General features: G+C 42.2%; 1 protein-coding gene across 5 annotated transcripts in view; it reads right to left on the bottom strand.

Annotated features, from left to right (window-relative positions):
- The window catches only part of tenm4 (teneurin transmembrane protein 4), a 582,746-nt gene that overhangs the window by 373,850 nt on the left and 195,794 nt on the right, over window positions 1-13,102 (bottom strand). For all 5 annotated transcript variants that reach the window (XM_080197086.1, XM_080197087.1, XM_080197090.1 and 2 more), the window contains exon 3: window positions 4,916-5,185. In XM_080197086.1, coding sequence (XP_080053212.1) covers window positions 4,916-5,185 — 270 coding nt within the window. The remainder of the gene's footprint in view (window positions 1-4,915; window positions 5,186-13,102) is intronic.

Raw genomic sequence — 13,102 nt, 5'->3', positions numbered from 1 at the left:
GTACATTTGTGTGCATCAGAATCTCCACAGAGTCTTGACATACATCTCCCAACTTAAAATCAATATTTTTCAAAAAGTCTGATGCAATGAAGTTCTCATAATTTTCGTTTCCGATACCTGTGAGGTTTATTGGTATTTAACATTTCAAAAAGGATAAATAGGGCAAAATGGAAAGATTTAACTTTTTGAGGGGAATTCTGTAGCTTGCATTTACTGTAGAAATAAACAAACTTCACACCATTTAATGCATTTTGATACTGAGATGACATTTTTCTGAAAATAACATAAGAACATCCAACTCCAACACCAGCGCTTGGACTTTTTTTGTGTTCAATCAGGCATCTTCCCCTTGCCTGAAGTTGCTGTACTATTTGCACCATAAATATTGGAGAGCGCCAGAAGCCTCATTGTTAATTTGATAGCAAATTATGGCCTTCTGGTAACAAGGCAGTGCTATTAAAGATAAGAGATGGAGTTTAGAAGAGTGAAGGGCCATCTCATAGAAACTTGTAAAATTCTAACAGGGTTAGACAGGGTAGATGCAGAAAGAATGTTCCCAATGGTGGGGGGAGTCAAGAACTAAAATCATAGTTTGAGGATAAAGGGGCAAATCTTTCAAAACTGAGGTGAGGAGAAATTTCTTCATCCAGAGAGTGGAATTCACTACCACAGAAAGTAGTTGAGACCAAAACATTGTGTGATTTTGAAAAGAACTTAGATATAGCTCTAGGGGCTAAAGGGAAGGGGAAGGGGGGATTAGGATATTGAATCTGATTATCAGCCATAATCATAATGAATGTCAGGGTAGGCTTGAAGGGCCGGATGGCCTACTCCTGTTTCCAGCTTCTATGTTTCTTATGTCATTTTTGATGAAGGATACGATAAGCAAAAACAAATTTTCAAGGTGGCCGGAGGAAAGAACGGGGAAGGATATCGAGCAACGGTAAATCAGATACCTTGAATATGATAAGAAAGGTAGCATCAGGCCCAGTAGCCTTAGAGACAGGAACAGATGATTGGAAAAGAGCTGGAAGGAATAAATTTAACATTAGTCATCATGATAAAACAGATTGAGGGAAAATTCTCCATGAAGGTTCTCGAAATAGAGCCGAATGTGAAAAAGAATCCAAATAGATTAGCTTTCTCTTTAGGACTGTCTGTAATTATGACACAAAGTGGAGGAGAAATGAATGAGGGCGGAGTTACAAGCAATTGCCTTGTCAAGGGATCTGAAGGAACGACTAGTAGAAAGTGGAACACTGTGATGCTCTTGTTCAAAAGGTTCGTGTCACAGCTCTGAAGTGCATTCAAAGACATTACAATCAGAGTTGAAGTTGGTTCAGAATGTTTAAGACGGATCATAATGCCACATAAAAAAGAGTCCTTATGAGAGACTGCAGAATCATTGGTATAAAATGAGACAAGACACCAAACAAAGCGTGACGGGTTTAGAAAGCTGTGGAACATCGGTCAGTACTGTTATGGCCATGCAGTGCAGGAATCAGAATTAGCGATAATGAAAGGTTTGGGAAATTAATTGAATTATTGGGCTGATCAAAGACGGATTGATTTGCGAATGGTTTAAGTTCATTTGTTGGAAAGATGGAATTGAGATTTGAGAAGTGTCATAGATTTGGAGAACTATAAAATCAAGTAAGAGGGCATAATGTTTGTAACAAGTATACTTTCAGACACCACCAAAGGCTGTAACAAATTGCAAGTAGTTAGTATTTGTATCATAATGAACTGCCAACTCAAACATAAGAAAGGAAGACTCTCAGCCAAGTATTGGTGGTGCCCACTAATTACACCAAACAGTAAAAGCACCCACCCAATTATGAATCCCGTGGATCATTCAGTAAAAATTTTGTTGTTCTTTAATAATGGCCCATATTGCCTTTGGCACACCATACGCTACAACATTCCAGTAGCTTCTAGTTTGCTCAATGAATATCAGTGTCACATTTGGCCCTGAGCTGAGCTTCCAACCCTGTACTTGCTCTAGAGGCAACATTAAAACCCTCTATTTCTACCTCTATAATATCACCCAACTTTTCCCCTGCCTCAGCTCTTGTGTCACTGAAACCTTCGTTCATGCTATTGTTACCTCTAGACCTGATTATTCTAACACAGTTCCAGCTGGTCTACCACATCTTACCATCCATAAAATTGAGTTCGGTCAAAACTCTGCTGCCTGTGTCTTAACTCAGTCACCCATCACCTCTGTGCTCGCTGGCCTATATTGTCTTCCAGGTGAAGAAACATCATGGCTGAAATTTTCCGCTGTTCACATGCTGCCGCCACTACAAACCAGCCAAAGTTCCATTCACTGCAGCGGAACCAGAAAATCCCACTGGTGTCAATGGCTGGAGAATCCTGCCCCATGATATTAAAATGCTCATCCTTACTTTCAAATCCCTCTATGCCCTCCCAATCTCTGTAATGTCCTGTAGTCCCACAGTTCTCTGATATCTGTGCTTCTCTAAGTCTGGTCTTTTGAGTATGCCCAATATTAATTGCTGCACCATTGCTGCATCATAGGACCTATAAAAGGTGAAGGGGGAAAAGTTTGTGCGGAACCAGTAGAATGGCAGAGATGCTTAATGAATACTCTACCTCGGTATTCACGGTGGAAAATGATCTGGGTGGTTGTACTGCAGATTTGCGGAGGACTGAAAAGATTGAGTATGTGGAAGTTAAGAAAGAGGATGTGTTGGAACTTTTGAATTGCATCAAGATAGGTAAGTCGCCAGGACCGGATGGGATGTACCCCAGGTTACTGTGGGAGGTGAGGGAAGAGATTGCAGAGACTCTGGCGATGATCTTTGCGTCGTCGATGGAGACGGGAAAGGTTCCGGAGGATTGCGGATTTGGTTCCTATATTCAAGAAAGGGAACAGGGATAGCCCAGGAAATTACTGACCAGTGAGTCTAAGCTCAGTGGTTGGTAAGTTGATGGAGAGGATCCTGAGGGACAGGATTTATGAACATTTAGAGAAGTTTAGTATGATCAAAAGTCGTCAGCACGGCTTTGTCAAGGGCAGGTCATGCCTTACGAGCCTGGTTGAGTTCTTTGAAAATGTGACTAAACACATTGACGAAGGAAGAGCGGTGGATGTGGTTTATGTGAACTTCAGCAAGGCGTTCAATAAGGTCCCCCATGCAAGACTTCTGGAGAAAGTGAGACGGCATGGGATCCAAGGGGTGTTACCTTGTGGATCCAGAAGTGGCTTCCCTGCAGAAAGCAGAGAGAGAGTGGTTGTAGATGGGTCTTTTTCTGCATGGAGTTCAGTCACCAGTGGAGTGCCCCAGGGATCTGTTCGAGGACCCTTGCTGTTTGTAATTTTCATAAATGACCTGGATGAGGAAGTGGAGGGATGGGTTGGTAAGTTTGCTGATGACGCGAAGGTTGGTGGTGTTGTGGATAGTCTGGAGGGATGTCAGAAGCTGCAGTGAGACATAGATAGGATGCAAGACAGGGAGGAGAAGTGGCAGATGGACTTCAACCCAGATAAATGTGTAGTGGCCCATTTTGGCAGGTCCAATGGGATGAAAGAGTACAATATCAAGTGTAGGGCTCTTAGCAGTGTAAAGGATCAGAAGGACCTTGGGGCCTGGGCCCATAGGACTCTTAAATTGGCCTCGCAGATGGGGGGTATGGTCAAGAAGGCACATGGTGTACTAGCCTTCATTAATCGAGGGATTGAGTTTAAGAGTCGGGAGATAATGCTGCAGCTTTATAAGATGCTTGTCATACCTCACTTGGAGTATTGTGTGCAGTTCTGGTCGCCTCATTACAAGAAAGATGTGGAAGCCATTGAAAGGGTGCAGAGGAGATTTACAAGGATGTTGCCTGGATTGGGTGGCATGCCTTATGAGGATAGGTTGAGGGAGCTCGGTCTTTTCTCCCTGGAGAGACAAAGGACGAGAGGTGACCTGATAGTGGTTTATAAGATGTTGAGAGGTATAGATCAGAGGCTATTTCCCAGGGCTGAAGTGGTCGCTACAAGAGGACACAGGTTTAAGGAGCTGGGGAGTAGGTCCAGAGGAGATGTCAGGGGTAAGTTTTTCACTCAGAGGGTGGTAGGTGAGTGGAATCGGCTGCTGTTGGTGATGGTGGAGGTGAACTCATTGGGGTCTTTAAAGAGGCTTCTGGACGAGTACACGGGATTTAATGGGATTGAGGGTTATAGGTAGGCCTAATAGGTAGGGGTATGATCAGCGCAACTTGTGGGCCAAAAGGCCTGTTTGTGCTGTAGTGTTCTATGTTGGTGGTCATGCCTTCAGTTGCCTCAGCCATTAGCTCTGGAATACCCTGCCTACAACACTCCATTTCTCTGTCCCATTTTCCATCTTTACGACATTCCATCAAACTTGCCTATTAGCCCATGTTTTTGATCCTCTGATCTTATCTCGGGGTCACATTTTGATTTCTAATGCACTTCTGAAGCACATTGGGATCTTTTATTGCATTAAAGACACAATATAAATATACATAGTTGCCATAATATATATTTGCCATTTTCTGAAAACAGAACACTGACCTTTGTGTTAGCCTTTCTTCAGTTTAACAAAAAAACATTGACTTTATGCCCAGGAGAGAAAACAGCAGAGGAGCACATCGTTTTTATTGCAAAAGGTGTCATGTGCAAGTAACGCAATGATGTGTTTGGCGTGATTTGTGTCATGGTGTTTCACCGACAAAAGGTTCAATACCTTTTTGTTAAGGAAGGAAGACCCGTGTCGAAAGAAATACATTGTCAATGATAAAACAGCTTCCCAATCTGGTTCAACCGTCCTGACAATTAAATGCCAGCCCAGCACAATGGGTGATGCTAACAGCAATACAACCAGCAAATTTTTCAACCAAATAACTTCCTCAAGATGGGAATATAAATTTGTTTTTGATTTCTTACCGTTTTCTGTATTCTCAAGCTCTGTGTCGGTAAGAGTGAGTGCAGAGTTTGCTCGACTGGATAAGCAGGAGCTTCGTGTTGACTTAGCATTTTGTCCCCAAAGTCTCATTGCATTTTCAGGAGATATGACCCCATCTGTTTCTGTGTCAGCATCCGAGCCCACGCTTACGGAGTATCCACGGTGCGACAGCCCCAATTCTGTCCGATATCCAGTGCCAGGCTGAGGTGCAGCTTCAGTCAGTCCTAACTCCCGCAGAGAAAAGTTCGTACCTAAGAAGCAACATACATTATTCCAGAAAATGTTGCAACTGCCACTGTACACAGTGGTGGTTTTCAGTTATGTAAAACTAAAATTAAGCAGCTGAACCTCCCAGGTAGATTCATCCACCCAACCTCCTGCAACCCCAACGCCAGCCATTCCTATCTCTTAAAAACTTTACATGAAATATACCTCTTAGTGGCAAGGGATATAAAGGCAAGCAGCTGAGTTTAGTCATAGTCTGCTCACTGCTGGCCAAAATAAAGGTACCTACACATTTCTTACAACAATGCTATCACTTTATTTGATTTGATTATTCTCACATGTATCAGCATACAATGAGAAGTATGGTTTCCTGCATGCTAGACAAAGCATACTGTTCATAGAGAAGGAAAGGAGACAGTGCATGTTACTGTCATGGCTAGGGTTGGAGAAAGATCAACTTAATGTGAGGTTTAAACCCACTATTTGTTTGGAATGAATCAACACCTTTGAAAGCTTAACCAGTGTCTAGTGAGAAGGGCTTTGGAAATATTAAGAATATCGATTGATTTTCTTTTCAGTGCAGGTTGGTGATAGTTATTGGAAAATATTTGTACTGTATTGGGAACAAAATGATGTTTAACTGAAAGGATGTTTGAAGGTGAGAGGTGCTGAAACCTCCACAATTATATCAAACCCCAAGACTGGCTACAATATAATGGTAAGAACCATAGAATCCCGACAGTGCAGAGGAAACCATTCAGCTCAGCAAGCAGGCGCCAACAACAATCCCACCCCGGCCCTATCCATGTAAACCCACACATTTACCCTGCTAATCCCCCTAACGTTAAAGGGAAATACAGCACGGCCAAGCCACCTATCCCTCATACCTTTGGAGTGTGGGAGGGAACAGGAGCGCCCAGAGAAATCCCATGCAGACACAGGGAAAGTGCAAACTCCATGCAGACAGTGACCCAAGGCCAGAATTGAATGTGGTTCCCTGGTACTGTGAGACAACATTGCTAACCACTGTGCCATCATACCCCCCAGGTCAGTTCTTGGGCAAATGGCACATTTCAACTGTGTGAAGCGACAATTAAAAAGTCAATTTAAACATCTGGGTAAAAAACATAATAGAAATGCAGGAAAAATGTTTGGGCAGTAAAGAAATGAGGACAAAAAAAAAGTGATTCTGAAAATATAGTTAATGTACAATTCAAAACAGATTTTATTGTAGGAATGAGTTGACAGTGTGTCAGAGCTGTTGAATAACCACATCATAGAGGGGTTATCCTTAAAACTGGATTAGGCTGGCAGTTACTAAAAGGGATTGACAGCTGGCAGCATTGAAAGGAATTTAGGGTGATACATTATGGGAAAGAATCAGAAAAACCCAAGAATCAGTGCTAGAACTTTTGCTGTTTCAATTGCATACAATTTAGAAGCTGAAAGGTGGACAGTTCATCAAAACCATTAGCATTCTGTGCCAGCAGTAATAAAGCAAATAAGATCTGAGGCTGTACAATGCATGGAATCACAATCATAAATCACAGGATATCAAAACAAACACAAGCAGGGCATGGGTATTTTCCATGTGGAGTACTGCATGTACTTCCGGACAATTGTTGTAAGGAGTTCATCAAGCTAACGGTAAAGATACAGCAAAGGCCTTCCTATCTGATACTTCACATCAGACACTTGTGCTTCAAGACCCCACAACAGAAGCTGAGTCCGTTTACACCAGAGAAGAGAAAGGCATTTAACAATTTATTGAGGTATACTATCCTTTCATGGGATGTGGGCATCATGGCTTGGCAGAATTTATTGCCCATCCATAATTACCCTGAGAAGGAGCTGATGAAGCACCACCTTCAACTGCTACAGTTCATGGGGCACAGGTACACCCACACTACTGATAGGAAGGGCATTCCAAGATTCTGACCCAGTGACTGTGGAGGAATTAATGGGGCTGAAAGCTGATCCATGCCCAGGGCCTGATAATCTACATCCCTGTGTACTAAAGGAGATGGCCATGGAAATAGTGAATGCTTTATTTGTCATCTTCCAAAATTCTGTAGATTCTGGAACAGTCCCAGCAGCTTCAGGAGTGGCAAATGTAACCCAGCTATAAAAAGCAGGGGAGAGCAAACAGGGAATTAGCCTAACATCAGTGGTAGGGAAAATGCTAGAGTCTATTACAAAGGGTGTGATGACAGGACACGAAGAAAATATGAATTACACAAAGTCAACATGGATTTATGAAAGAAAAATCATGTTTGTCAAACCTACTTGAAGTCTTCTGAGGACATAACTAGCAGAACAGATAAGGGCAAGCCAGTGGATGAGGCATAATTGGATTTTAACAAATCTTGTGATAAGGTCCCATATAAGAGCTTAGTGTGTCAAATTAAGGTGCATGGTTCTGGTGATAATATATTGGCATGGATTGAGAATTGATTTGCATACAGGAAACAGAGAGTAGGAATAAGTGGATCTCTTTTGAAGTGGAAGATGGTGACTACCAGAGCACCACAGGGATCAGTGATTGGGCCCCAGCTATTCAAAATATATACCAACATTTTGGATGAGCAAATCAAATGTAATATTTCCAAATTGGCTGACGACATGGAAGGAGAGAGGCTTCAAGATGATTTAGACAAGTTGAGTGAGTGGGCAGCTACATGGCAGATGCAGTGCAACATGGATAAGTGAGAAGTTATTCACTTCGGTGGGAAAATCAGAATGGCCAAGTATTATTTAAACAGAGATACATTTAGAAAAAATGACATACAATGGGACCAGGGGGTCCTTGTACCAGTGACTGAAAGCAAGCATGTAGGTGCAACAAGCTGTTAAGAAGGCAAATTGTCTGCTGTTGTATTCATTGTAAGAGAATTTGAATACAGAGGCAAGGATGCCTTTATACAGGGCTTTTGAGAGACCACACGTGGAGTATTGCACATAGTTTTGGTTTCCTTGTCTAAGAAAAAGGTATACTTGCCATAGTGAGAATGCAGCAAAGAGTCTCAGACTGATTCCTGGGATGGCAGGTATGAGGAAAGATTGAATTGGCTGGGCCTGTTTTTATTGGAGTTTAGAAGAACAAGAGGGATTCCAATTGGAATGTATAAAATTCTGACAAAGCGGGACAGACTAGATGTAGGGATGATGTCTTCCTTGGCTCAGGGGTGGGTCTGGAACAAGGGGTCATGGTCTCAAGATACCAGGTAGGCCATTTAGGACTGAGATAAGAGGAACCTGGAATTCTCAACCACATAACACTGTGGAAGCTCAATCACTGAATTTTTTAAAGAAATAAATAAATAGATTTTTAGATACCAAAGGAGTCAAGGGGTATAGTGAGAGATTAAGAATCAGCTATGATCACATTGAATGGTGGAGAAGGGTCAATGGGCCAAATGGCCTATTCCTGCTCCTATTTTCTATGTTCAATGTGGAATGCAATTTGTCTTGGATCAGTTTATCAACAACATGTCATTATCTAAAAAAAAAGCAGAAATTATTTCAGCAATATTTGGAACTGATGCTCCGAGAATACCTCTTAACATGCCATCCAACACAACATTGATGAAGATAACAAAGGAATATGTCACAGCGGATAACTTGATGTTAAATTAACTGAGTGGAAGGTCTCAAGACATATTTTCTATGAGGACCATATCAAAGAGCTGTTGTCATACAATTCTGGAGGCCAGTTCAGAAATACTGTAAGTAATTGTGACAACATAAGCAAGTTGCAATTTTCAAAATATCTCTGTTTTTGAACAATTTCAAAGACGTAGCCTAAAATTATTGCGCTAGATATTGCTGGAACATACTCTGTTGGTTTAAGTTAAATTGCACAATTGGGTTTTGCTGCGGGCGGCACTGTGGTTAGCATTGTTGCCTCATAGCGCCTGGAGCCCAGGTTCAATTCCTGCCTTGAGTCATTGTCTGTGTGGAATTTGCACATTTTCCCTGTGTCTACATGGGTTTCCTACGGGTGCTCTGGCTTCCTCCCATAGTCCAAGATGTGCGGGTTAGATTGGCCATAATAAATTGCCCCTTAGTGTCAGGGAGATTAGAAGGGTGAACATATGTAGAGATCAGACCTGGGTGGGATTGTTGTCAGTGCAGGCTCGTTGGGCCAAATGACCTCCTTCTGCACTGTGGATTCTAAAAAGAAATGTCGGCTGATAACAAGGCAACAAGACATTAGAGATCAGACTGAGCAATATAATAGAATATGTATTCTGAACCAATGAGATTGAATATTGAAAAATAAACAGATGAAGGTAAATTTGTGCGGTGAATTCAATGTCATATCAGGAAAAAGGAGAAATAAGATAGAAAGAAAGATTAGGTTAATAAAGACAGAAAAAAAGACAGAGGGAAAGTAGGAACACCAATTCAAAATTTGACATTTTTAAAATATTCTGTGAGAAATCACAACCTGAAGGATTAAAACTGCACACCAATAATTGTTACTTTCTAGGCATGAGAGTTTGATTGGCAATCATTAACGATTATCATATTATTAAAAAAGCAGAATCATTATTCATTACTAAACGTTAATTGCCTGTTAAACACCAAGAGCAAGTACAACAAATTAATGTATGTCATGGAGATCATGAGATAAGATCACAAGAGCAGCAGGTATAGATCACTCAGCCCATCAACATGAACGATCTTTCAATGAGATTATGGCTGACCTGATTGCAGCCTTAACTTCGCTCTTCTGCCTGCACACCTAGAACCCTCCACTCCCTTGTAGATCAAATTTCTATTGAACCCTGTCCTGGATTGATTCAATGACCCAGCTTCCACTGCTCACTGGGACAGAGAATTCCAAAGATGAGCGACTCTCAGAGAAGAAATTCCTCCAGTATCGGTACATCCTGCTCAAATTTTTCTTATAGACAACCCTTCAGGCTAGGGATCACCACAGTAAACCTTCTCTGAACTGCTTCCAATACAAAACCTCCTTAAAATAAGGACACCAGAACTGTATGCAGTGCTGTAGGTGTCATCTCACCCACGCCCTGAAAAGGTGTAGCAAGACTTTCTTAACATACTAACCACTTTGTATTAAAGGCCAACATCTCATTTGCCTCCTTAATTACTTGCTGTACCTGCACATTAATTATTCTATGATTCATGTACAAGAATTCCCAAATCAATCTGTACCATAGTACTCTGCAGTTTGTCTTCACTTAAATAATATTCTCCTTTTCTATTTTTCCTGCCAAGTGGGCGATCTTATATTTTCTAATGTTATACTCCATCTGCCAATTTTTTGCATGCTTGCTTAAGTCAACCTAGATCACTTTGTATCCTCCTCACAATTTGCTTTCCTACCAATCCTTGTCATGATCAGCAAATCTCGCCACAAACAGTATGTTCCTCCATCCAAATCATTAAAACAGATTGGAAATAGTTGTGGTCTCAGTATTGATCCCTGTCGCATTCAACTAGTTAGTTTGTCAACCTGAAATTGACCATTTCTGCTGACTTTCTGATTCCTGTTAGTTAGCTAATCCTCTATCACTGTGAATACATCACCCCCAACACCATGCGCTCTTATTTTGTGTGCATAAGAACACAAGGAATAGAGTAGGAGTAGGTCACTCGGCTTTTCAAACCCACCCTGCCATTCAACACAATCCTGGCTGGTCTATGCTGGCCTCAACTCCTCTTCTGTGCCATTTCCCCATTGTTCTCTATTCCTTGATCTATCAAATATTTATCCACCTCCACTGTAAATGCTTCGAATGATCCAGCATCTCTGATCATTTAGGACAGGGAATTCCAGAGATTCACTACCCTCTGCAAGAAGAAATTTCCCCACATCTCTGTGTTAACTGGCTGGCCCTTTATCTTGTAGCTATGATTCCACATTCAAGACTCTCCCACTAGTGGAAACATAAGAACATAAGAACATAAGAACATAAGAAATAGGAGCAGGAGTAGGCCATCTAGCCCTTCGAGCCTGCCCCGCCATTCAATAAGATCATGGCTGATCTGTCGTGGCTCAGTTCCACTTTCCCGCCCTCTCCCCATAACCCTTAATCCCCTCTCTTATCAAGAACCCATCAACCTGCTTCTTAAAAATATTTAGCGAGGCAGCCTCCACCACTTCAACGGGCAGAGAATTCCAGAGATTCACCACCCTTTGAGTGAAGAAGTTCCTCCTCAACTCCGTTCTAAACCGCCTCCCCTTTATCTTGAGGCTGTGCCCCCTAGTCCTACTGTCTTTTTTGAGCGGGAAGAGTCTCTCCACCTCTATCCTATCCATCCCATTCATCATCTTATACGTCTCAATGAGATCTCCCCTCATTCTTCTAAACTCTAACGAGTACAAGCCTAGTTTATTCAGCCTCTCCTCATAGCTCAACCCCCTCAACTCCGGTATCAGCCTAGTAAACCTCCTTTGCACTCCCTCCAGGGCCAAAATATCCTTGCGTAAGTACGGCGCCCAAAACTGCACACAGTACTCCAGCTGCGGCCTCACCAATGCCCTATACAGCTGCAGCAAGACCTCCCTACTTTTATATTCAATCCCCCTCGCTATGAAGGCCAGCATCCCATTCGCCTTCCTGACCACCTGCTGCACCTGCAAGCTGGGTTTTTGCGACTCATGCACAAGGACCCCGAGGTCCCTCTGCACCGTCGCCTGCTGCAGTTTTTCGCCACGTAAGTAATAGTCCTTCCTACCATTCTTCCTACCAAAGTGGACCACCTCACACTTGCCAACATTAAATTCCATTTGCCATTTCCTGGCCCATTCGCCCAGCCTATCTAGATCCTTCTGCAGACTCTCCACACCCTCCGCACAATTTGCCTTTCCCCCAACCTTGGTGTCATCAGCAAATTTCGACACCCTGCACTCGGTTCCCTCCTCCAGATCATCTATATAAATGGTAAATAGCTGAGGCCCCAGCACCGACCCCTGGGGCACCCCACTAGTCACCAACCGCCAATCCGAATAGCACCCATTGACCCCCACTCTCTGCCTCCTATTTGACAACCAATCCTCTATCCACGCTAACACCCTACCCCCAACTCCATGTCCCCTGACCTTCTGCAATAACCTCTTGTGACATCTCACCGTATATCTCGTCAGACCCCTCAGGATCTTCTATGTTTGTATAAGGTCTCCCCTCACTTTTCTAAATTCCAATGAATACAGATCTAGACTATTTAGTCTCGCTTAATAGTACAATCCTTTAATGTAATTGGAACCCTTAATGTGCCTTTATCGAATGCCTTTTGGAAATCCAAATACACCGCATCTATCAGTTCCCCTTTATCTACCCTACATCCTCAAAGAAACCTAAGAAATTTGTCAGACATGATTTTCCTTTCACTATACCATGTTGATTCTGTGCGATTGTATTACGATATTCTAAATGTCTGACTATTATCACATTACTAATAGGTTGTGGCATTTTCCCAATGACAGATTTGAGATTAATTGGCCTACAATTTCCTGCTTTCTCTCTCCCTCTTTTCTTGAATGGAGGGGAAGAACAAAATGGTTCCATGTAGATAATCATGGGGTGGTGAAATTCAGCCAGAAACCTGTGTTAATTTGCAATTCCCAGGGCATCACTTCCTCACTACAAATTGCTGGCTTGTTTGCACCTCATGTACACCTTTCACACAACTTGCTTTTTCAGCAACATTCAACCATTTCTTACCATGGAAGTTTAGAGGATATGCATTGTTCTTCTGATACTTCAAAGCTGACTGTTTTCCACAGAAGTCTCCAACTCCTGTGCAATAGTGAAATATGTCGTGCTCACCCCCTGCTACATTCAAAACCATTCTCAGGAAAAACATGGGAATGCTCGACCTGAACCAGTTTAATTCAATACTGTTCAATGTACTCCAGCTGTACAAATAGCCATAAGCCTCACTATCTGAAGAAAAATCAGAAGAAATAA

This window comes from Carcharhinus amblyrhynchos, chromosome 10, assembly GCF_965287045.1.
Source record: "Carcharhinus amblyrhynchos chromosome 10, sCarAmb.v2.hapA, whole genome shotgun sequence".
In the NCBI taxonomy this organism is placed as follows: Eukaryota; Metazoa; Chordata; class Chondrichthyes; order Carcharhiniformes; family Carcharhinidae; genus Carcharhinus; species Carcharhinus amblyrhynchos.
The sequence above is the reverse complement of the archived record's forward strand: the minus strand, read 5'-3'. Positions and strand labels throughout refer to the sequence as shown.